General features: G+C 41.3%; 1 protein-coding gene across 7 annotated transcripts in view; it reads right to left on the reverse strand.

Moving 5' to 3' along the window:
• ARVCF (ARVCF delta catenin family member) overlaps nucleotides 1–22867 on the reverse strand; it is a 272468-nt gene that overhangs the window by 46220 nt on the left and 203381 nt on the right. For all 7 annotated transcript variants that reach the window (XM_068412186.1, XM_068412188.1, XM_068412183.1 and 4 more), the window contains 3 exons: nucleotides 22089–22272; nucleotides 7497–7614; nucleotides 6066–6237 (listed from right to left, as the gene is read on the reverse strand). In XM_068412186.1, the coding sequence (XP_068268287.1) occupies nucleotides 6066–6237; nucleotides 7497–7614; nucleotides 22089–22272 (474 nt within the window). The remainder of the gene's footprint in view (nucleotides 1–6065; nucleotides 6238–7496; nucleotides 7615–22088; nucleotides 22273–22867) is intronic.

A 22867-nucleotide genomic window follows, 5' to 3' on the forward strand; every position in this document is an offset into this window, starting at 1 on the left:
TTAGTTAGGTTGGGAATTCAAGGTTACGTAAGCAGCTGGGGAGGGCAGGGTTAATTTTCATCCCCTTGTCTCCCCCCAAGGAGAGACACTGCCTTGGGTAAGCTGCATGGATGCGGTAGGATAAGCAGGCACCTTGCAGTCAGGGAAATACTGACAGCAGAGAGGTATTTTGAAGTGCAGGAATCTGCACAGCTTCCGAGGACAGCAGTGTACAATTTAGCTTTCCCAAATTATTTTGAGGGGGAAAATCAAAGTTATTTAGTCCCTCTCCCTCAAGAGCTGGTGGGGGGCAAGTGCGACAGGATGAACTCAGAACACCACAATTTAAGCTGCCAGAGGCGGCTGCTGAATAAACAGGGACTCCAGCAGGCTGCTAATGGGGGTTTACAGGCAGGGCTGAAAGCTCCACCAGGCAGGATGCTTAAAAACAAACAGGAAAATGGTCCTTGAAAATGTAACGTGGAGATTAGTCTTGACTGGGAATAGGTCACGGAATGGAAAGGCCAACCCCTGCCCTGTTACAGCAGGGAGCCAGTACAGCTTCTGCACAGTGACTTCGATGGGCCACTCTACCTTTCCTCTTGACATATGGATAAACATGTGCAGTACTATATAGAGAAGAAATAGAGCTTTTCAATACCAATATGAATATTTAGAAGTAACCTCAAGACGGGGAAAAAACCCCACCTCAAGGTAATACCCTGTCCCCTCTCTTTCTTTGGAAATAGCACACACTTCTGTTTTGAAATGCCAACCCAGAACACCAGCCAACTTTAACCACTGTGCAAAACAAAACATGCCTCTAGAAGTTCTGTTCATCTGAAGTAATTTGCTTAATTAGATAAAAGTATGAAAAAGCCCATCCAAGCTGCCAAAAGGTCATGCAGCCAGGTACCATGGCACTCCTTTGAAAGGCATCTTTTCTAAAGGAAGGGACAGGAATTAGCTGCACTTTACAGCCCTCCATCAAGTTTTTGCTCCATGAAAGAACCAGAAACACGTTGCTCGGGGAACCAAATACCAGAAAGAAAAAATGCTGTGCATCACCAAAGGACGTTGCATACCATAATGGCAGCTGAACCCAGTTTAGTGGCTGCAAACCCTTGTTGATGCTTAGAGCATTGGCAGGAAAAAGCAGGGCAGAGGGAGGGGAAAAAAAAAAGCATTGAAGGATGGAAGTCAGTGTTTAGGAATGATCAGAGACTTAAGGCAGACCAATAAACGTGACTCCATTTTATCTACAAGTAGGACAAACTGTTTTTTCACATGACCCCAAATTTCATGTCTCTGGTATTAGCTAGTTTAAACCTCAGAACATTTACTCGGAGTGCCAGACCTTATTCAACACAACCACTCATTTCAGAAGTTCTCTCTATGATTTAAAGGTTGGGGTTTGGTACTTCTATTAGCCCTGCAGAACTGAGATGGCACAGTAAGAGTTCCCTTCTTTCTTGTGCAATGTTTAGTAAGCAGTATGTATTTGTGCACAACTTTTTAAGGAAGAGGTTGTCCAGGAGAGCAGTGTTGGCTGCTACGTCTTTTGAGCCAGCAATGCACAAGCAGCTGCCTGTTTACTAAACCATCTTTCATTATGACAGCACACTCCACCTGCGCTCTGGGATCTTCGGTTGCTGTCTCTCAATTTCTGGGCCTGACTGCAAATACTGGCCATCTTCTGTGAAGCCTTGCTAGTTTGTCTCTCAGCCCTCCAAGAAACTAACCCGCCTCGCAGGCAAAAACACGTCTGTTCAAACCAGAGGCTGCCAGCTGTTTACGAATGGAAGCGATTCAGAACACAGAGCTCTGACCAAGGGGATTTCAACTCTACAAATTACTTGTTTAATCAACTTGAACAAGGGCCAGGTTCAGAAATACCCGAAGCACCCACATTTTCCAGGGTTTTCCTATAGAGAGGAGGTGACCAAGCTATAAGAAGACTCCGAAAGAAATCCATCCAGAAGGCAAAGGTTTCAGTCTGTGGCCCAGCTGGTACTTTTCCCATTTGATTTTCACAGAACCCACAAATATTGGTTTGGAGTTTCTAAAAAGGTGACCAAATTTAGCAAGTTCAAGAGCCTACCAATTACAGATATTAGCCATTCCCTGGCCTGACTGGTATCATGAGAAAACCAGCTTCATGGCCAGCTTCTGTAGCTCTGAACACCCCCCTCTGCCACTCAAACCTATCAGCAATGCCAGTGCACAGGGATGCTGAAATGACCACATTAGCAGGAGAAGTCTAAGACCCTGTTTTTGTACATCTCAATTTCTGCCCTCCTTTGCCTCTCCCTGCTCCCCAAGTTTTCAAGATACGCCAGAGAAAAGAGGCTGTTGGATCAGCAGCATAGCTCCAAACTTTGCCAAGAGACAGACAGCTCTGAACATGCCAGCTGACAGGTCTGTTTTATGAGACCTGGCTGCAGGAACTGGCACAGCGCTCTGGTTTGAGAAAACTGCCTGACATGCGACTTGCTGGTGCAAGATGAGATTTACAGTCTCTGAAACAGTGGGATTAAAATTCTTTCCCTCTCCCCCCCACTACTTTTCATTATGTAAGAAACAACCAAAACATGACCTTCGGCATTTTCAATCTGTCAGAAACTCAGTACGGACTTTGAGGTGTGACCCAGCGTTATTAACCACTAACGTTGTTGATCTTCATCAAATGTCGTTTTGCTTTACTGGATAATCAAAACAGCTATTCAGCTAGACCATTTTTGCTGAAGGATTAATTCCCAAATGCTTTCTTTTTAGTTTAAAAAAAAAAAGTTGATGTGAAAGAGATCCTTCATAATAACCCCCCTTCACCCAACTCCCTGCCATCAGTCAATACTGTGCTTGTTAATACATCCACTGAACCAGACTGCATCGGAGCAGCAGAAAGCGAGGGATGAGCTCTGTCTTGCCAACATGCCCATCCTCCACAGGCTCACCAGTCATACGCTGAAATCCGCATCTCAGAACACTACTGAGCACCAGTTGTTAGGTGAAGCAATTAAATTTTTTTTTTTCCCCCCAATATTTCTCCTTTGGCTCAACTCTCCAGAGCCCACAGATCTGGAGCAAGCGTCACAAACTGCAAATGACCCTGCCTTTACCCCCGAATCAGTCTCAGTAACACAGTGGAAGTCTCCTGGGCACTCACAGCCTAAGAACTTCCCCGCGGAGAAGCGAGGGAGGCAAACTTTAGCCTCAGCCTTGTGTATTCCAATTGCAATTTTACTTATTGTGCTGGGATGAGAAACTAAAGGGCATATCCCCTGAGGCGTTCACTGGGAGTAGCTTCATCTAGCTAGTCTGAGTGCCAGTAATAAAGATGCAACAGCCCAGGCATGCAAGCCCAAGCAGCTAAAATACCAAGGATCCCCAAGAATATACATCCAAGCTGCTGGGTCTTCATGGCTACTGCTACCCAGACCAGCTAGCAAAGCTCTGCTTTGATGTGACAGCGTTGGTGAGGCAACCTGCACACTTTGGTGTTCCCTCTCTCATGGGGTTATCAGGCCAGCTGCAAATCAACTCCCTTACTGCACTTACACCAGAAATGAATAAAAAACCTTGTCTTTTCTATTCCCACTGTGGGAAGACCAAACTGAAAACGCTCACTGAATTCGAGGATTTCCCTGCCTACTGAAATGAATGGGAAGATGCACTGCGGGAGCAGAGGAGAAGGTGAATGAACAAGACCTTGATCTCAGTTCTTAGCCTTGCACGTAAAAGCTGAACAAAGCACATAATGGTGATGATGAAAAGAAAGTATTGCAAAGACTCACCTTGATTGAACCACTCCTCTAATTACCAGAAAAGCAGCAAAAGAAAAACAAAAATTTACAGGAAGGAAGAAAATACAAAGGAACAGTCACAGAGAGGCAGAATTTCACAGAACAGGTTCAGAACCTGAGTATTACAAGAATACTACAGAACTTCCACCAGTTAAAAAACAAACCAAAATATTCCACTTTCTCCCTTTTGTTCCTGCTGAAAACACAGTCTTTATCTGCGCAGCTATTTTTAATTCCTCTTTTCATTAAATGAAAAGGTGCTGACAGAATTGAGGGGACAGAAGGGTGACTAGCCCTTTGCAGAGGTGTCTGAAATGCTGTGATCAATGGCCATGAAATAAAATAAAATAAACATGGAAACATTGCAAGAATAAGTGAACAAGAGGGGAAGAGAATTGATCTGTTTTAAAGCCCTAGACTGAGAAAATTAAGGCAGGTTCAACCAAGTATTCATATAAATTTAACAGTGAGAAAAGGAAGTTTCTCTTTATGACTTTAAAAACACATTTATTAATGGATTTTAATTTTTATTTTTTTAAACACAACAGTTGCCTGTCCCCCTCAATCCTTCTGATCTGCATACTACCAGTTGCGAGCTCTGCATTATTACCAGTTGATTTCCCTCTAGAGAACAGCACATTTTAAAAAGAGCACTGCAAAAGCGGGGGAAAACCATTAAAATATACTTTGGAAATTGTTATTTCCTGCTGAACACCCAGAGCCAAACCCAAGCTGTTGATGAGTGTCCGCATTGCTTGCTGAAATCTGCGGGTTCATCCTCAGTGTCAGATGATTTTGAGACCCATTTGTCCAAAAAGACACGATCAGATGCTTTGGCTGATAAATAGAAGCTATCAGGGCGTACACAGAAGATATATAGAGGTTGGCCCCAGAGGAACCGGGCAGACACTTGACAAAGGACAGCCACTCGAGAGCGCTCTCTTTTCACTGTCATCAAGAGGATGATGGCAGCTCTCAGTCAGCACACTCCCCTCCTCCTCCCACAGTCCACACTCACAGCTTTTATGTCAAAAAATGTTTTCACTGACTGTGTTGCTCTCAAGCAGCAAAACAACAGGGACCGCAAGTGGCAGGGAACAGGCTCGAGTCAGCACATGTTCAAGGTTTCCAAGGATATCACACTGAAGTTTTAGTCATTCACTATGAGAACAGGCTGGCCAGGCAGGTAAAATTCTTCCTTAATTTTTTTTTTCCCCAGTTATTAAAAAATTCCCATCAATTTTTTATTTTATTTTTTTTTTTAAACAGAGTTTAAATCTGGTTGATGACAGACCAGTCTGCAAAAGCAAGTTCATACTGTGGTGACTTCCCTAACACATATGGAAACACGTAACATTTTAATAACATGTACAGGTCAGATCAAAGGAAGAGTAATGTGCAGCGCACAGTCTGTCAAGTTCAAACAATTCCATATCAGCTCTTCAGGACCAAAACCTTCCTTAGACCTGGCTATAAACAGTAAGCCAGGATGTGAGTACACATGAATGAGGAGAACAAAGCCTAGACAGAAAATTGAGTTAATTATCTCTGAATTCAGTCTAGAATAGTAATTTCTCTAAAATAACAAAGAAAACTGATAAAATTTGAGTGTCTCTTTCTAAAGGAAAGATGGAAGGGGGGTTACTGAGACTATTAATCCTCTCTTGTAATGAAACTCATTTGCAACACTCACGCCCCAGAGGAGAGAACAGGTCTAAAAGTGACTGACAAAAGCTACAAAATCATGTTTGCAATTTAAATTACTGAGAGAGTGACAGCATTGGGAGGTTGCATGTTTAGGTTGCGAGTGGGAGGGTAGGCTTTTAGGTTGTTTTCAAATGTGAGAGACTGGAGGCACAGAAGATGTACAGACAGGACTACCATGCACGGAGACAAACACATGCCGGCCTGCGTTCCAGAGGCCATGACACATGCTACACAGACAAGCAAATGGACTAAGCATAAATTTAACAGATGCAAGAACACAGCAACGCCGAGGAGAGGCAGAGCACATCCACCTTTGTCCAACAGCAGTGTCATCTGTCAGCACACACCACTCCTATTTAAAGCCAAACAAAACGATAGCAATTATGGAAAAAATTCCCAAATGCCTCGTAGTAGTGCAACAGAGCAGACAAACGCATGCCACGACACTACATACACATACTCCACAAACTGCACCATTGTAAACCAGCATGATCAATGTGCTTGCAAAGAGCAGGCCTACACAGCAAAATTCACCCCCAAATCCACTTCCAGTTCTGAGCTCTCTGCAACACATACCTTTAGCTTTTTTCCCACCAAAACAACCAGCATCGTCTTTCTTCTTCTTCTGAGAGCCTCCCATGCTTGTAGTCTGACTGGCATCTAGTTCTTGGTACTTATCAGCTCCAGGGACCTCTTTGTGGACGTGATACGAAAGGTTCCGCATGATGCACACGCAGTTCTCCACAGACTGTTACAGAGAAATGTATGTCATAATAAGTATTGCATCCTCTTGTTTGCAAACCATTGTATCACACAGTGGAGGGTTTGGGGGCATTTTAAAAAAGCCCACCCACCCCAAGAAAAGAACGTAGCTTTCAAGAAAGATTTAGTCAAGACCTCTTAAATGAAGGTTTGTTCTTGCTCTAAACCCAATTTTATTCTTCCAGGAGTGAAACGCTTCATAAATAAGTACCCATTCAAAATGAAAACTCTCTAATCAAAAATACCACCTGATCTTACACAAAGAATACAATTCACCAAAAGATCAAACACACAGCAGACAATGATCATATAAGGATCTTATTTTAATACAAGCCTCTCCCACTCTTCCATCCTTTACAATCCCCAAGGGGCTGGTTTTATTAAACTTTCTCTGGGTCAAAACCTAGGCCTTGTGAGGATTTCAATGAGAACACACGTTGTCCTGTAGTAATAACTAATCCATAGCACATCAGGCTCTGACAAAAGCAATGCTCTGTAGGTTGCAATGGAAACCAGCAGGTGGTTACAAAATCCACTTCCAAAATTATCTGATTAAGTGAAAGGGCTTTAAAATTCCCTTGTACAGTCCTTCACACAGTGGGACTCAAAAAAGAATAAAATAATGATGATTTACAAGCCTTAGTGGTGTGATAAAGCAATAGCATACTCTTTCTTTTTTAAACAGGTTAGACTTATGATATTCCTTATGCATACAAATACGCTTTTAAGCGCCACAGGATGAGATGCTGATAAAAACAGATTAATCAAAATCTGCTCCTAAAAAAAAACCACAATGAAAGTGCTGCAGGTCTGAAGACATATCTTAATGTCTAAGCACTACAGTCTTTAGAGATGGTGCTGAATAAAGTCTTTGAAATGGGAACTAACTCCTTTGCCGGTATTGTGCAAAGCACAATACAATGGGACTCAATTCTGATTTAGAGACTGCAACTTATAAATGTCAATTAAGTAATGCAGAACAATAGTAAAGGACCACTCTCCCCACCTATCACAACCATTTGCCTTTGCCCATCTCAGCCACACAAGGTAACACAACAGCATCATGCTGATACCCCCTCAGTAGTACCGTGGATATCATGACAGAGATGAGAGGAAGATAATTACTATATTTTCTGAAGCAAGCATAACCCTCTTCTGAGACTAGCAAATAGGAGTCAGATCCCAGTGCAACACTTCAGACTAAATTAATGGAAATAACCATTAAATTTTAATACTCAAGTTCACCTTATTGTCTGTATCCTTCTTGCCAACTGCAGACTGTAGAGCATGAAGGAGGGCATCCACCAAGCCATCACACTCTCTTAGTCTTCTGCGTGCTTCTGCTCCATCTGAACTTACATTCCTAACAGGAGAGATTTAAAAGAAAATTTAGCCCTCTAACCTTCACCATGAAGTTGAAGGTGTGTCGATTTATACTACAATTATTAAGAACTCATTACCTTGGATGAACAATTTGGAGGCGAAGTAGTCTGACAAACCCATTAAATCTCAGTAAAATATTGGCAATGCACATCTGCAACTCCCTGAATCTGAACAAAAAGGGGAAAACAGTCCCAGAGGCACCTACAAACACACTTTTCTGAGTTGTTGGCGAGTTCAGTCATATACCTTAAACTGGATAGGAGTTTTCAGAGCAAACAATACGCAAACCAAAAATTTAATTTCAAAGCCAGAACTTTTAATCTGAAAAATACTTTCACCACCTGAAGAAAAAGATGCAAAACCACAAGACTCCTCAGCAGTATTCAAGGCCACAGAAACTGAAAAATGAAAGAGATTAAAACCAGGTGTATAATAAGCTATATTTTATTTAACCAATCTCTATATAAAATTGTTCTTCACTTTCTTTGGCTCCCCATCTGCTCCACAGAAGTCAGGATGGGAGTCACCATGTACAACCGCTGTCTCCTCGACTGCTCAAAGCTTCTCCAAATCTGTTCTGTATCCCCACCTTTCTGACTGGAAGCTACTGACACCCTGTTTAAATCCCACGTGTTGACATTTAAAGCCCTCCTTTCACACTGTGTGCAGCAGATTCAGCACAAAGCCTGTCTCAGTCACATTTATAAAGTAAAAGATGACAGTATGTTTATATGGCTTTAAATTTCTCAAAACATTGCACAAGGGCATGATACAGGTAAGAGATGAGAGACAGCAGTGAAAAGCTACTCTAAGTTGTTAAAAGTTGCACATATCAGTGACTGTAGAAGTCGTCAGAGGGCAGCTATGAACTGAGCCTCACTTGCCCAGCGAGCACACACGCTACATACTGAAGCCCCAGCCTTGCACAAGCATCAACCTGCCATTATCCAATAAACAAATAAAACTCAAGTAAATTTTCCAAATGCTGCCTTTTTTTCTCTCTCTTTTTTTTTTTTAAATTTGTATTTTTCTTTTTTTTGGGAGAATGAAGTGACAAAAGGATTGTTAACAGTGCTCACTGGCAAAACCTATGTGTAAAGTTTTCTCAAAGCTGAAATGCACTAATTTCGACAACAACACAGCCAAGATTTCAGCTTTCAGGGTCTTTGAATTCCACAAACACGTGTAAGGTTTGCTCTCAAAAGCTCAGGACACAATCATTACCTTCTGCTATCAGGATCATGCAGCCAGTTTTTTTTAGCTAAAAAGAGGGACTGCCAATCTCCAAGTAATTAACAAATCAATCACGGTCCCCTCCCATGTCCCTCATCACCCAGGCAGGCTGGTACGTTAATTGGATGACTAGGAAAAAACCCACATTTTCTCAGAGACCTCTCAAAATCTGAAGACACTTAACTGTGACCTGGTTGCTGTAACAGCACATTAACTTTCAATTAAGAACACAAATGAAACGCACAGATAAATGAATCCTTTCCCCAAATCCTAACACACAGCCTCACCTCTAGCCATGGCTGATACAAGGCAGGTAAAGTGGATATTAAAATATGATTCCACAGGATATATAGAAAAAAGAATTCTACATGCTGGTTTTCCATCTCCAGTTGTATTAATGCTTTTGTATCAAAAGCCTAAATGTGAATTTTAATGTAAAGTCTTTCTGAAACTGAAATTAGAACTCAAATTCTCTGTGAAATCTTTCAGGAGTTATAACAATAAACGATAGCAGCTCCACCATCCAAGCGTATCTATTAAAGTGGAACACTACTTATTAAGCTTGAGGGTGTCAGAAATGCACTAAAAATGGTCTTATCTGGAGCTGTGTATCACATTTCTTATTTCCTCATTAAGTCTTAGAAATAGAGAGCTAAAATACATAAGGAACACCTGCAGAACTCAAAAATTAAATAAAACAAATTTAGCCAAAAAAAAGAAATCCTTCACACCTTTCTTGCCCCATGGCCCATTCATAAGAGATTTTTCTATGGTCCATTTGTGCTACCACACTTGTAGTGCATTTTACTGCTTTGGTTATCAACAGCATCACAATATTTTGTATCCTGCTTTCTTATTTCTTGATCTGTATTAGGATTAACATTAAGGTAGACATTGATAAGGCTATAATTGAAAAAGATACTACAAAAGTGCATCAGTAAGAGTGTGGTTTGCTGATATCACTTGCTGTATCTTCAACTATAGAAAATTTTACTGAAAATTAATGCCTCAAGAAAAAATGTCCACATATATCACACATAAATAAGCATGAAAACTCTGCAAGATAATTAATAGCTCATTAATGCTATGAATAAGTTATCCATCTATCAAACTTTGCAGTTTTAATGTTGTAACTAACATCAGAAAATGTATCCTTAGAAGCATCTCATGCAGAAACATCTGCTCTATAAATACCCAACGCTCTGGGGATTCTGCTAGTCCTCCCTCCTTGGGTGATTAGATTCCTGCAGCCCATGGGATTACCTAACATGGAACAACAAAACCCATTTCCTTGTCTGTAACTATAACCCAGACCTACTGCAGAGCTCAGCTCACATTTTTCTCCACAGAAGTCTGGGCAACACAGATCTCAGAAAGACTAAGTCCAGGGAGATCAGCACCTGCTTCACAGGTGCTACTCCTGCTGCTGCTCCAACACCGCAAAAGGCAGTGAAGTTCTCCCAATTCCCACGGGAATATTTGCATTTCAGGTACATGCACAAATATGCCAAACATCCCTAAGCACTAAGCAAAGGTGGGCATGGTGAAAAAGAAGACAGTATGGTTTGAGTAAGCTGTCATCTTGCAATCCCACGAGAAGAGCTGCCAGGGTTGGTTTTCATGATCCAAAGCAACCTTGAAAAGCTCATGCAACTCAGGAAAATGCCAGGTTGCATTTCTGCCTTGGGGTGTTAGGGCTCTATACTATCTACATCCTTGAAAAACATCACCCGGTAATCATCAGTCAAATTCACATCTTGGGTCTTCAGGGGGGACTGTAGCATGGAGACAAAAGCGATCATACGGACAAGACAGCTAGTGCTAGTATTGGGCATTAAAAAGGACAGAAACTGCAACCTGGTATCACACTCCACTGACCAGTGTCAGGAAAAATCTCTTCCAATTTCACATCTGCTCTAAAATTGTTCTTGATGCATCTTACAGATTTATTACATGTTATGGAATGAAAGACGTAACTAAATCATGTTCCAAAGGAAACTTTCAAGGCAAAGATTCTAAATGCCCTTCTTTCAAGAGTGATGAAAATCAACAAACAGGCGACAGATTCCAGCAGACGTTAACAGAGGGTTTGTAGTCATCTACACAGGGTGACACTCCACAGAAGGAATGCAAAGCCTCGACCAGGGCAGAAATCCCCTGAAACTCATGCAACAGACAGATATGCAACATATGGCAACCAGACTTGGATAAAGTAGAGAGCTTTCACTGAACTTTTCTACACATCTGACTAGCGTTGCTTTATATCAGAAGAAAATTAATTCTTCCGTGGATGGAGTGTTTGATACAAGACACCGAATAGAAAAGGAAGCCAAAACCCGACCTGAGGTGCTTCTTCACTCTCTTACTTAGAAGCTAGGCTGCCATGCAACAACTGGAACGGCCCAAGGATTTTGGAATTAAACACATCATCTCAGTGACTTGCTTGCTGGGGCAGTTTAATATCAAGAACCCCTACAGATGAAGTCAAAGATACTTTTTAAGTTTGAACAACTTGAAACAGGAACTCTGCAGGGCTTTTGAGGCACTGATGATGGGCAAAATCCTGTTATAAATGAAAATAAAGTTGACTGCCTGTTCAAATGGGTGGGAACAGGGAGGAGGAACTACCCAAACGACTTTTACACAAAACAGTGACAAACGATACCTGCCATCCATCCCTGGTGTTCTGTACAGTCTGCTTCCCTTGCCTCGTCTCTTCATCCCCAGAGAGGCTGCTGGTACTTTCCCTGCTTTTCATTATTTTCCCAAGAGTCCACTAAATGAAAAATGTATTTTAAAAACAATAGTATCTTTCTCACATCACACTGCAAAGAGTAATACAAAGCTTCACAGTGTGCTTACTGTGTTTATATAACACACTCAAAAGAGCAATTTTAGGAGCAAGACATGGAATTACTGTCCATGTTACTCAAAGTACATCAGAAGGGAACCAACTGTATGACTGATTTTATGTAAAACAGTAAAGCACAAATCTCATTCCAGAGACTTTAAATCCCCCGTCTTTAGCTGGAAAAAACAACCTGGATTCTTCCTCAAATTCTTGGAGTCCAGACTGTAAACAGGACTAGTGAAAGAGGATTTGTGAGGATGTTCAAATATATGCTCTCCCTGGGAAAACAAAACAGAGGAGCACTAAGTAAATGTTAAATAAAAGTAAATACCTACAAGCATAGAAAAACATCAGGCTAGGAATCCAGCCTGTTGGTATTAAAGACTTCAAAAAATGGCAGGGAATGTGCTGAGAAATCTGTTTGTGCTTTAGATAAGGTTATCATTATCACCAAATAGTCGTCTTAATAATATTCAAGTCTGAACGTAACATTTACATCCGCAGCACAGAGCTGGTATTCATCACGTCTAGGATAGGTGAGCTGTTACTATCTGTGCCACACACCAAAATTATCCTCAAGAGAAAAGATTTAAAAGTAATTAAATGCATGGCACCTAATTTGCAGTATTTCCATGCAAATCATGTAGCAATGCCCCCACTGTGCTCTCCCTAACAATCCGAAAGATAGAGATGCGGAGAGCTTTTGTGTTTGTTTTTTTAATGATGAAGAGAAACTTGAAAATACAAGCATCAGAGAGACACATATTTTTCTCTGAACACTACAACTAGTATTTCCAAGACTGTTGCTGTGTCTGCTGCCTGGCTGGAAAGGGCCATCAGCTGTTATCCCACCGTGCTGCAGATGAAGCTGAAAGCCAGAGGCTAGAGTGTTACTGAACACTTACCATCCGCTTCAGCAGGTGTAAAAAGCACTTTGTTTAGAGACCCAGCTGGGGATGAAGACAACAGGTTGGAGACTGTTTTTTTATATAAAGCGAAAGCTGAACTGGAAATTTTTAAGATCTCCTAGTAACATTTCCACTTTTTTTCTGGAAGAAGCATGGACGAGAGCTGAAGCAGAGACAGCAATGAGCTCTTGTCAACAGCCTCTGTGTCCACACTGCAGCGTCTCACACTGCCCAAATAAATCCTACTTTTTACTACTGTAAACAACCTTCTAATAGCTATTTTTGTATTGCCAGGATAAAAAGTAACATTGGCTCCTATACAGTCTGTCTCAGCACCATTGAATAAGATAAGGATACCTGTGATCATTGCAAGCCAGAGAGCTACAAACGACCAGGGCTTCCTGGTGGGTTGAGTGAGCGGCACTTCACAAGCAACGGCAGTGCTGTGGTGGAGCTGACAGGCAGTACATGCACCTCGCCAGACCTTGACTAACGCCATCACTGAGGCTTCGCTGCCCAGACACTGAGTTTTATACATTTCAGTTGATAAAAACCTACAAGGTACTCACAAGGCGAACTTAAATATATTAGTTGTTCTATCCACCTAGTCTGACAGTCAGAACCCTTGCTATAAAAACACCCTTCCACACCCACACTTTGCTTCGCTATTAAGAAATTTTTATTTGGATGTCAGCCAAAGGAGATTGATAAAATAATAGTTGCAGTAAATGTACTCTATTTCTGAGCGTATTTCTAGGTACCAAATGTCCCAACGGAGAAATATACAGCATTTAAAAATCATTCCATCATTCATGCAGAAATAGAATGAATTCCATACTTCAGTTCACATGAAATACCAGAAAGTTTAATTGGTATTCAGTTCATTGTTCTGAAAATAAAAGAGAAAAAGAAAGAAGCTGCCTGTGACACAAAGATAGCCTGATCCAGGCAGCACTGGTCAAAGAGCCCTGCACAACGCAATGGAGTCTGGCAGCAGACAGCTGAATCGGAAATCAAGCAGAGAATATGGTAAAGAAAATAGGAAGAAGTCAAAGTCCAAAAGAAACAGAAAGATAGGGGAGGTCCTACTGATGGTGATATTAGGTAGGGAGCAGCTGTTCAACTGAGAAGAGGTGTATCAGACCTGGACAGGAGATCCCACTGGAGATTTCTGCTCCACTTAAGCATCCACTTGCCAGCTAGATCCAAGAGAGAAGCAGTGGAGCAGCCCCAGTTGCCTTTGCATGTAAAACCCTTCCAGCACTTTGGGATTGGTTTTGTTTAGTTGGTCAAATGCTCAGAAGAGGACATACCAAAAGCCACCCCTGAAAAAGGACTTCCCAAGCTTAGTCTGTGCTCCAAAAACACTGGCACAGAGCAAGAGATCTACGAAGTACATTGTCACACGTCTCACAGTCATGTCAGCACTGTCTATAAGAGGTCCCTGCAATACGCAGGGGCTCAACAGCCAGCAGTACAGTTTAACAAGGTATAGATGTCAAGTCCACCCTTTGTTATTTGTGGCTTTCTATATCCAAAACATAGTGTAATGCCTTTTCAGTAAAATGCTGACTGGTTACCTCCTGCGTGACCTACTTAGAGGGCCTTAGCTTGCTCTCCTGTAATGCAAAATGAAATGTACTACACAAGAATTCCACGATGCCCAGCAGCCACTTAGCTTCCAAATTACTCCAGCCTCTGCTTGGAGGAAAGGCTATGGGGCTCTGCTTGCTTTATCACACGTTTGCTGCAATGTGAACAGAATCTCAAAAATACAAAAATGAGGTGGTATGTATCTAATAAAGGATCATGGCTTACATGCCTTCCAAAGCAAACTATGTCCATTACAGTGACTGCAGCGAGCTTTGTTTCAGTCTTGCTCTTCATCCCACCACAGTGACAGACATTTTTGTAGATTCCTTTCGCTGACAGCCAAGGGAGAAGGGACCTAGATTCATTCCTAAGGAATGACAGAAGGCAATAAGCAAGCTCACAACCTTAAATTTATACTTCAGATTTGATTGTAAAGCATTAAGGTTGCATGTAACTAGGTTATGTCTCTGCTGCTAAAATCTATGCATAATTTATTTATATTACAAGCTAAACATCAGGAACTGTCAGGAGGAACCCTAACAGCTCCTTACTAGCACGAATTAAATGCTCTGCTCATCACATAAGCCCCAGGACAGCCATATGCTGTGATCCTGCACAGTATCAGTAAGCTAATTAAGGAACTGCCTTTGCTCACTCCTCTCTATTGTGTGGGTTTTTAATTTGAGTTGGGTTTTTTCCAGTCTGGGTTGGGCAGATAAGCTTCTCCCTTCTCCGTGCTGCTTGCTGCCTTGAAAGTGAAGATTCACAGCCAAATTTCTGTTCAGTTTTTATCTCTAAAACTACTGCTTCACTGCAAGTCCAGTTCAAAAGTACCTGTTGCACAACAAAACACTGACAGTATCATTAGCTCCAGCATCTGGAGCAGCAATCTCCCAAAGGCTGAACCCAGTATGAAAACAATACGAGTGCACCAGCCTCCAAGCACAGTGGGTGGGTGGGCAGAGACATGGTGGCATCTGCCCTCATCTCCCCTGGGTGGGACAGGGAAGTGCTAAGCTTTGTAAGAAGTCCTGTCCAGGCCTCCTTGGTTAAACAACTTCCCTACAAAAGCATACAAAAGGACTACCTGAGCTATGAGAGGGGAGCACACCGATTAAGAGGAAATGTCAACCAAATGACTTTGTCAAAGAATCCTTTTTGGAGTGGGGGAGAAATGTAGCTGCCACAAGGAAGGCTCTGTCCTAACGCTAGACTCGTGAAGCTCAATTACTAATTTGCTGCTGATAAAAAAAGAGAAAATTAAAGCCAGCACCCGAAAACTCACATTTACATATCCTCTCTGTCCTACCATGTTTCAGTAAGCAAAGTTCCCCTGACACCAAGAGCAGCTCGGCTGGCAGCACAGCAGCAGCATCACCTGAGCTTCACCTCCTGTGCCCTGCTCTCCACTAGACAGCGCTTCCAGGTCAAAGATTTGCACTTCAGTGCCTTCTTTCTTCAGTCAGTTGGAGATGAAGGCTGCCTCAAGTATATGAGAGTGCAAGTAGGACAAATACTATGTGACTGTCACCACATACTATTATCATGCTTGCAGGATTTAAAGATGGATAGAGCTTGAAGGTAATTCACTGTGAAAGCTCTAATTCCCAAGCACTTTTCTTCAAAAAAAGGCCATACATTAATCATTAACAAGAAAGGAGGGCATAAGCACCTGGCTTTGACAGCCTTTCTTCCTTTCTTTCCTCAAATTCAGCATGCAGAGATGGGAAGAAAAAATGGACACACCAGTGTAACCAAGACACTCATACAGTCATTTCCAAGGTGCAGAGAGAAAAAACAAGACCACAGATTCTGTTTGACAAACCTTCTTCACCCCCATGTGCTTCACAGACACACAGACTCCTGCTACAAACAGTGCTTGCTGTAGGTGTCTGCATGCATACATATATTCACAAGTATATGAAGACATTAGGACTCCAGGAACGAGTTCACTACCATTAAGCTGTGTTACGTATGACTGAAGCACTGTAAGTTACATCTGCAGGACAAGATGCACATGCATGTACCTTAATGCTCTCTGTCCTCCTCAGAAAAAGGCTTAACACATTCTCATACAAAAACTCTATTTAGCACATCCTAAGTATGAATGATTTACCATCAAGCTCCTGCCGTCCTCTTTCCTCTGAAGTACATAAAAGTAACAGGAGCCTGCAGATACTTATAAATCATTTCTCATGCTGGTGGAGTATTTTTCTATCTCTGAATCTACCAAGTCCTCATCTCATGTCTTCAAACATCATATCTCACACTTACCATAACTCTTAGGTTTTGATTCCATGGGACCAAACTCTTAATTTATACCTTCAGGAAGTGCTTATTCCCAGTTGTTGTCTCTAGGACCAACTACTTCACAATCCTCGAGCTACTGTTATTTACCAACTTCAGGGGAAGGTAAGGACAGAGTGCCAATCCCACGTTAAATGCAGGAAAGTGAAGATCAGCGACTGACATCCAGATCCACTCAGGCACTTAGAAGCCTGAATCTCACCAAAACCAGAAGGAGACAAGGCTATTAAAAATTAGACCACAAAAAGGTTTATACCATTAATCTTGCCTGTAATTAGGTCAGTCTAGCAGCAGAACAGCAGTTAAATCCATACTCCTCAAGAGTTACAGCTCAAGTGGCCAGGTTGTCCCCTCTCTTCTCAGGAGCTGATGTTGGACAAGCTGTTATGTGAGATTTCCATCTGAAGAATGCATGTTTTCAGTGGAAGTCAAGTGGGTGCAGTTTGTTTGCGTTCATACACCCACGGCCAGGTCTCTGAACCCTGAGGCTATTTGTGAATGCGAATTTCCATGTACTTGGAGAATTGACAAGATATGTTGCAACTACAGATGGCACCCTGGAAAAAGGAACACTTTGCATCTGTTTGCTATGCAAATTAATTCATTTAACATTTGTTGACAGCAGGTCAGTTTAGTGCAGGAATCAGGCTAGAAAGTTGGCAGTTTAGGAACCAAGTTCTACTCTGTCCTCTTAGAAGTGAAAAAATCCAAGGGAGAATTAAAAGTAATTAGGCAGGAAACAGCAATTAAGCCCAGAATGAATTTCATTTTTAAACCATTAAAATCCTTGCCCCTTCCAGAGACCTAGGAACCATGGTGGATATCTACACAGAAACCAAAAAAGGTAACGAGCCTGCAGCAGTGCTCTCTGACCCATAGATGCGACACTTCCCCTCTAAAGCAGAGCAGCACCTCAGGAGAAGCCTGGAGACACAGCGAAGGTCTCTGGCACTGCCCAGGTACGTGTGAGCTAGCCTTAGCTCCATCAATCCCACACGCAATTCAACTTGTACTCTTCTCCTAATGCACCTTAATGTCTTGGTCAGAGCTGTAGCAAGGATCTCAAAATGGCCTTGTTAAGATGCACCAAAACATTACATTATTTAAACTGGAGGAGAGTGTAATTTAAAAACGCTTCTGGATTGCAAATCCCAGTAGGGATTTAGGGGTTTAAAGACAAAGACAGACAGTAACTAAAATAGACATTCTCCACATTCCATTCTTCACATTGTCCACACAATATGAAGACGTGAAACTTGTACTCCAAATGGAATAAAGGAACATCTATGCATATTTAATGATCCTCCTAGCAAACGCCTTCCTTACTTCTTCCCCTGTCCTACTTTTCTATAACCAAAAATCCACTTAATTTCAATAAATCAATCTTTGCTTTGTTTTTTTATTGTTCCTTTCCAGATTTTCACCATACCTATTTCTCTCAACAAGTTCAACAGAATATAACAATACCTTTATTTTATAAAATTACACCCAAGGTAGCATCTATCACAAGGTTTATGACCATTTTAAGCAGTAAAATTATTACACACATTGTAGATCCATTCATCATATTGGGTCCGCCCCTACAAACAAAACACAACAACAGAGGAGGAAACATCTTTTTCCTGATCTCAGGACAAGAATGTAGACAAAATTATAATCCCCTGCACTAGTTTCTGAAAAGTTCAGTCTGTCTTGGTAAAGATTACAGAAAAAGCATGCAATTAATTTCATTACCAGATCATAGTTTGCGAATTGTCTGTGCTGCCAAGTCTTTATTTTGCAAAGGGGAATACAGGATTCCCAAAACATTTGTTTGAAAAGAGTTTTTAGCAAGTCAGGTACAGGGTAGGATGGCACACAGAACCCACTCGTGTTCCAGATAGTATCAGGATTCAAAAGATCCCTACAATTGCTATAGTCACGGGAGAAGGCTTGACTTTAGAAGGAGCCCTTAAAATAAACACTAGTCTCCAAAGTCAATATAAACGTTAACCAGTTGCCTTTCCCCCCCTTGATTCTTACTGGCTACAAATACATTGTCAGTTAGCTATGGTAGTTTGGTATGGACATCGCTGAGTATCACAGGTAATCCCAGAGTTATTTATCTTATGGCAAAATAATATCTGAATGGCATTCTTGAGGATGTAACAACCTTTGCACAATTTCTCTGATTTCCAGCTTGTAAATGACCAAGTCCAATGTTAATCAGTATCATGCGCAGGGCTTTCTCAAACAGCAGCTCAGACAGATCCATTCCTCAGCACAAGTCCCCTGGCCATACAGACTAAAATCAACATCAAGCAACACATAGGGATTTTTGTTACTTTAGAAAGCGGGCAGAAATCAGGGCTATACTAAGCCAGGAAGCTATCGTAGCTTTGGGTAAGAGACAGAGGAGTGCACGGATCATGGTTCTTGTCTTGCAAAGTTAATTCCCAAGTAAGGCAACTCTGGCGCAGGTACAAATGTCTGCTAAGATATTGGCTCCAACTCCTCTGCTAAAGCATCCTTCCATCCTACATACACCTGCAGCACTACACTAGCTGTGCTGCTAATACCAGACATTAATACACCCTTTGGCACTAGCAGTCCGAGCTGACTACTTAGATACAGTTCACCCTGCCCTACTCAGACCTCAACATACACCAGCACCTGAACTCCCCAGGTGAGGAGGGAGAGAGATAAACTACACAGTAAAAAAAAAAAAGTATTGTAGACAGGATAGGACTGGAAAGGAAAATGGAATGGATCAGGATTTTCAGAAGAGGTAAAGGCAAATAAGTTTTGGTTGTTTTTTTTTTTTATTTCAAAATAATTGAAAACAAGTAATAAGTGTTTCCAAGGCCCACATTATTGAAAGAGAGACCTAGATTAAGAACAAAGCAAAGATCAGAAAGCAGTGTTTAAAAAAAAAAGTGCAAATAATTAACAGACAGTTCATGCTGTGAATCACTGAGTTTGAAATAAACTCAACCACATCTGCTGATAAACTTCATTAACTGACAAAATGATACTGAAATGAATGCCATTCTGCATGCCTAATGCCTATCTTCTGCTTGGGTATCTAAACTGCAAGGACATCTGAAACCTCAGAAGTTCAAAGATTCCCTCAGCTGTTTTGGAAGACAACGCAGCACACACCTGAGGCTCACTTCCAAAGGGCACAAAGGAGGCTGGCACACCATCAGGAGGACTAACCTCCCAATTAAATATCACATTGGCAAACAGTTTGTAGTCTGCAATAAGCTCCATTCATGGAAAATTGAATTTCTAGGAGCAGCTACTGTGTCAATAAGAGAAGAGCAGGCAAAGGGGTTTTTAAACACTGACGTCTGTCAGACAGATGGCTGCAACAATTTATTCTCTGCTGGTGTTAACTATCTCATCTTGCTGGTGCTTTTAAGGATGAGCTGCAGACGATTTCAGCAAACAATGCAAAATGATTTCCAACAGTAGTAATGATAACTACTTTTGATATGTCCATTTTTATCCCTAGATCTGGAAGTGCTCTACAAAAGGTACATAACATCATTGACATTGTAACAAGAAGTATGATCAACAAAGACAGCTCGTATCTCACCTCCTCCTGCATCTTTGTTGTCCTGGACTCACTTTATCTCACTGCAAGAGGTAAGGAGACAGCAAGACAGTTCTCCCCCTTCCTGTGCAAGCAGTTGCTCTCTGTACAGAACAGCAAAGAGACATAGACAAACTACCTTTTTCAGATTACCTTTCCCTGCTAACCTGCCATCACACCTCCATTCACCTTAAGCAACTACTTTCAAGCATGAAATCACCTTGTCCCACATCTGACTGAAGCTTCAAATTTTCCACAAGGAAGCACATAGTCTCACATGACTATGACAGCAGAGACTAGAGATGAAAGGACTGAGATACATTTTCCCCCTTCAACAACAGAAGCAGTCACTTTCACTGGCTGCTGTCCTGATGCATCTGAAGTGCATCAGGACCACTTTTAATTACCAAAAGTTGAAATTCTCTAACTAACATATCTCAGTATTGCTATGCTCCGTGTCCCTCTTCAGTAGCCTTTAGGAATATGAAACGTCCAAAGTGGCACAAGCTTTTGCATGTCCTGTAAAACCAGTACCTTACTTTAAAATTAAAAAAAACCACAAAAACACAAACAACAAAACCCCCAAAGCTATCCTGGAATGTAGAATTTCAAGTGGATCAGGGCACTGCACATGCTAAAAAAAATTTATGATGTGGATTAGGTTAGTCTACTAATGACCAATTTATTGTCTACATTTACTGGAGAATCTCATGTTCATTCAGATAATCCTGTTATCCCCCACCATGACTAATTTCCTCTTACAGAACACCATTAGAAAATGAGACACTAGTAAGTAAAAACCTATGATGTCTGGAGCCTACTTAAAAGACCTTAGTTTCCAGTGGGACTGCAAATAATTTCAGTAATGGGCCCTTTTAGAACACTTCTCATTACTTTCTTCATTTGTGAAGTTACTCAGGGGAATAGTTATTGCCATTTAGAGACCACAAGCCCAAGAAACAGAAATGAACCAACTTCTGAAGACGCATTAATCAGTAGAAATCTGACAGAAGTATACTTCAGAGCAACAGAAGGGACAATGCCAAATCTTTATTGGTTTTGTTCAAACTGACTTCATCATAAAACTGAAGAATCTAACGGGGCATCTCCGCTATTTTATCTCAAAGAAAAGCAAAATGAAAGACTGTTTAGTGAACATGGTTTTTCAGACTGCATTAGGACTCCTCCTGACCCCAGCTTGTGGTATGTACTGTCCTACTCTCAAGGTGCTCTGAGAAATGTAAATACAATTTCTAACCAGAAATTTGCAAGAAATATTAGAAATAGGTTCCTAAGTGGTCAGTAGTTCAGGTTCTTAACTGATTTCCCATAGGTCCTTAGTCACTTTAGCTTAAAATAAGAACGGAGTTCACAAAAGTGTTTGTGGCTAAAACTGGATCCACGTTTCATGCTCAGTGTAATTCCACGAAACCAGTTCCCCAGCACCTGCAAAAAAATGCCCTTTGATGGAAGAAAGCCTAAAACCAAGAAGGGAGTTGTGTGAAAACACACTTTTCAAATAAATAAAACCAGCACCATCAAGGGAAGCAGAGAAGGTACTCAAAATTTGTAGAAACAGCCCACTGATCACAGTACAATCAGCAAATGAAAGTGTGATTCTCAGTACATATTGCACAGTTTACATTGCAAAATGCCTTTTTTATACTTAGCTTGGCAGTTAACCTTACCTGGGTCACTCTCCATTGTATTATACACCTCCTTATATAGATCCACTCCCCCTAACCTGCATAAATGACCTGCTCTTCACACTGACCCCACAGGACAGACCTACATTGACAAGCCCTGCAACAAGAGAGTCCGTAGTAGGCAAATACCTCCAAGCATTGCTATTGTGGCCAGTGAAATGGGGATATCTCTGCAAAAATTAAAGACAGATGATACTTTATTTCAAATCAAAATAATTTTAACAAAATCCTGAACACAGGAAATGACGTACAGATTAATACTCCACAGTTCTGCCTTACCGTAAGCAACCAGAAGTGTTCTTGAAGACAGTTGTCCACTCAGCATCGCGAGGCTTAGAGTCCTCATTTGGCTCACTCTCCCAACCTGAATGGGGTATAATCACCTCGTTGGTAAGTGTCTGCAGACCATGGTTGATGATGACCATCTTCAGAGGCTCATAGGAGGACAGGTTCCACAGGGTGCCTGCAGGAGAAACAGTGGTTATTAAATAGCAAGAGAATAATAACTATTTAAAATCTCTAGATTAAATAGAATCACTAGATTCATAGAGAATTACTAGGAGGTTAAACCATAAAACTAAACAAAAAGGCGAAACCACTTGATGAGATACCAGACTAGCACACAGCTTAGAGAAAATTCTATGGTCTCTGCAACAGAAACATTTCCAAAAGCATGAAAGCACTTCTACCAAGACATGGATATTGTTGAATTCAAGTCCTACAACAGAGTACATAAGTGTGATGTGCTATTGGAGATTAATAGGATTTTTCTGCTATATACAAATTTTGTCACACTTTAAGTCTAGCTATGTCTCAAAAAGTAAAAATTCATCCAGTGTAGCAGGCAAGTATATTGAGCAAGCCTTAAAAACAGGGATGAATTTACAGAGAATCATTGATCTTATCCTTACCCTCTGCACAAGACAATATTTCATTCAAGACTCCTCTCTATTATTTACTTTCACATTTTCCTGTCACAGGCAGTATCTGTGTTCAAATCACCTGATGCCACAAGCATATGATTCCTTGAAGGAGCTGAGAACCAAAACTCCTCTGTC

This window comes from Nyctibius grandis, chromosome 14 (genome assembly GCF_013368605.1).
Source record: "Nyctibius grandis isolate bNycGra1 chromosome 14, bNycGra1.pri, whole genome shotgun sequence".
In the NCBI taxonomy this organism is placed as follows: domain Eukaryota; kingdom Metazoa; phylum Chordata; class Aves; order Nyctibiiformes; family Nyctibiidae; genus Nyctibius; species Nyctibius grandis.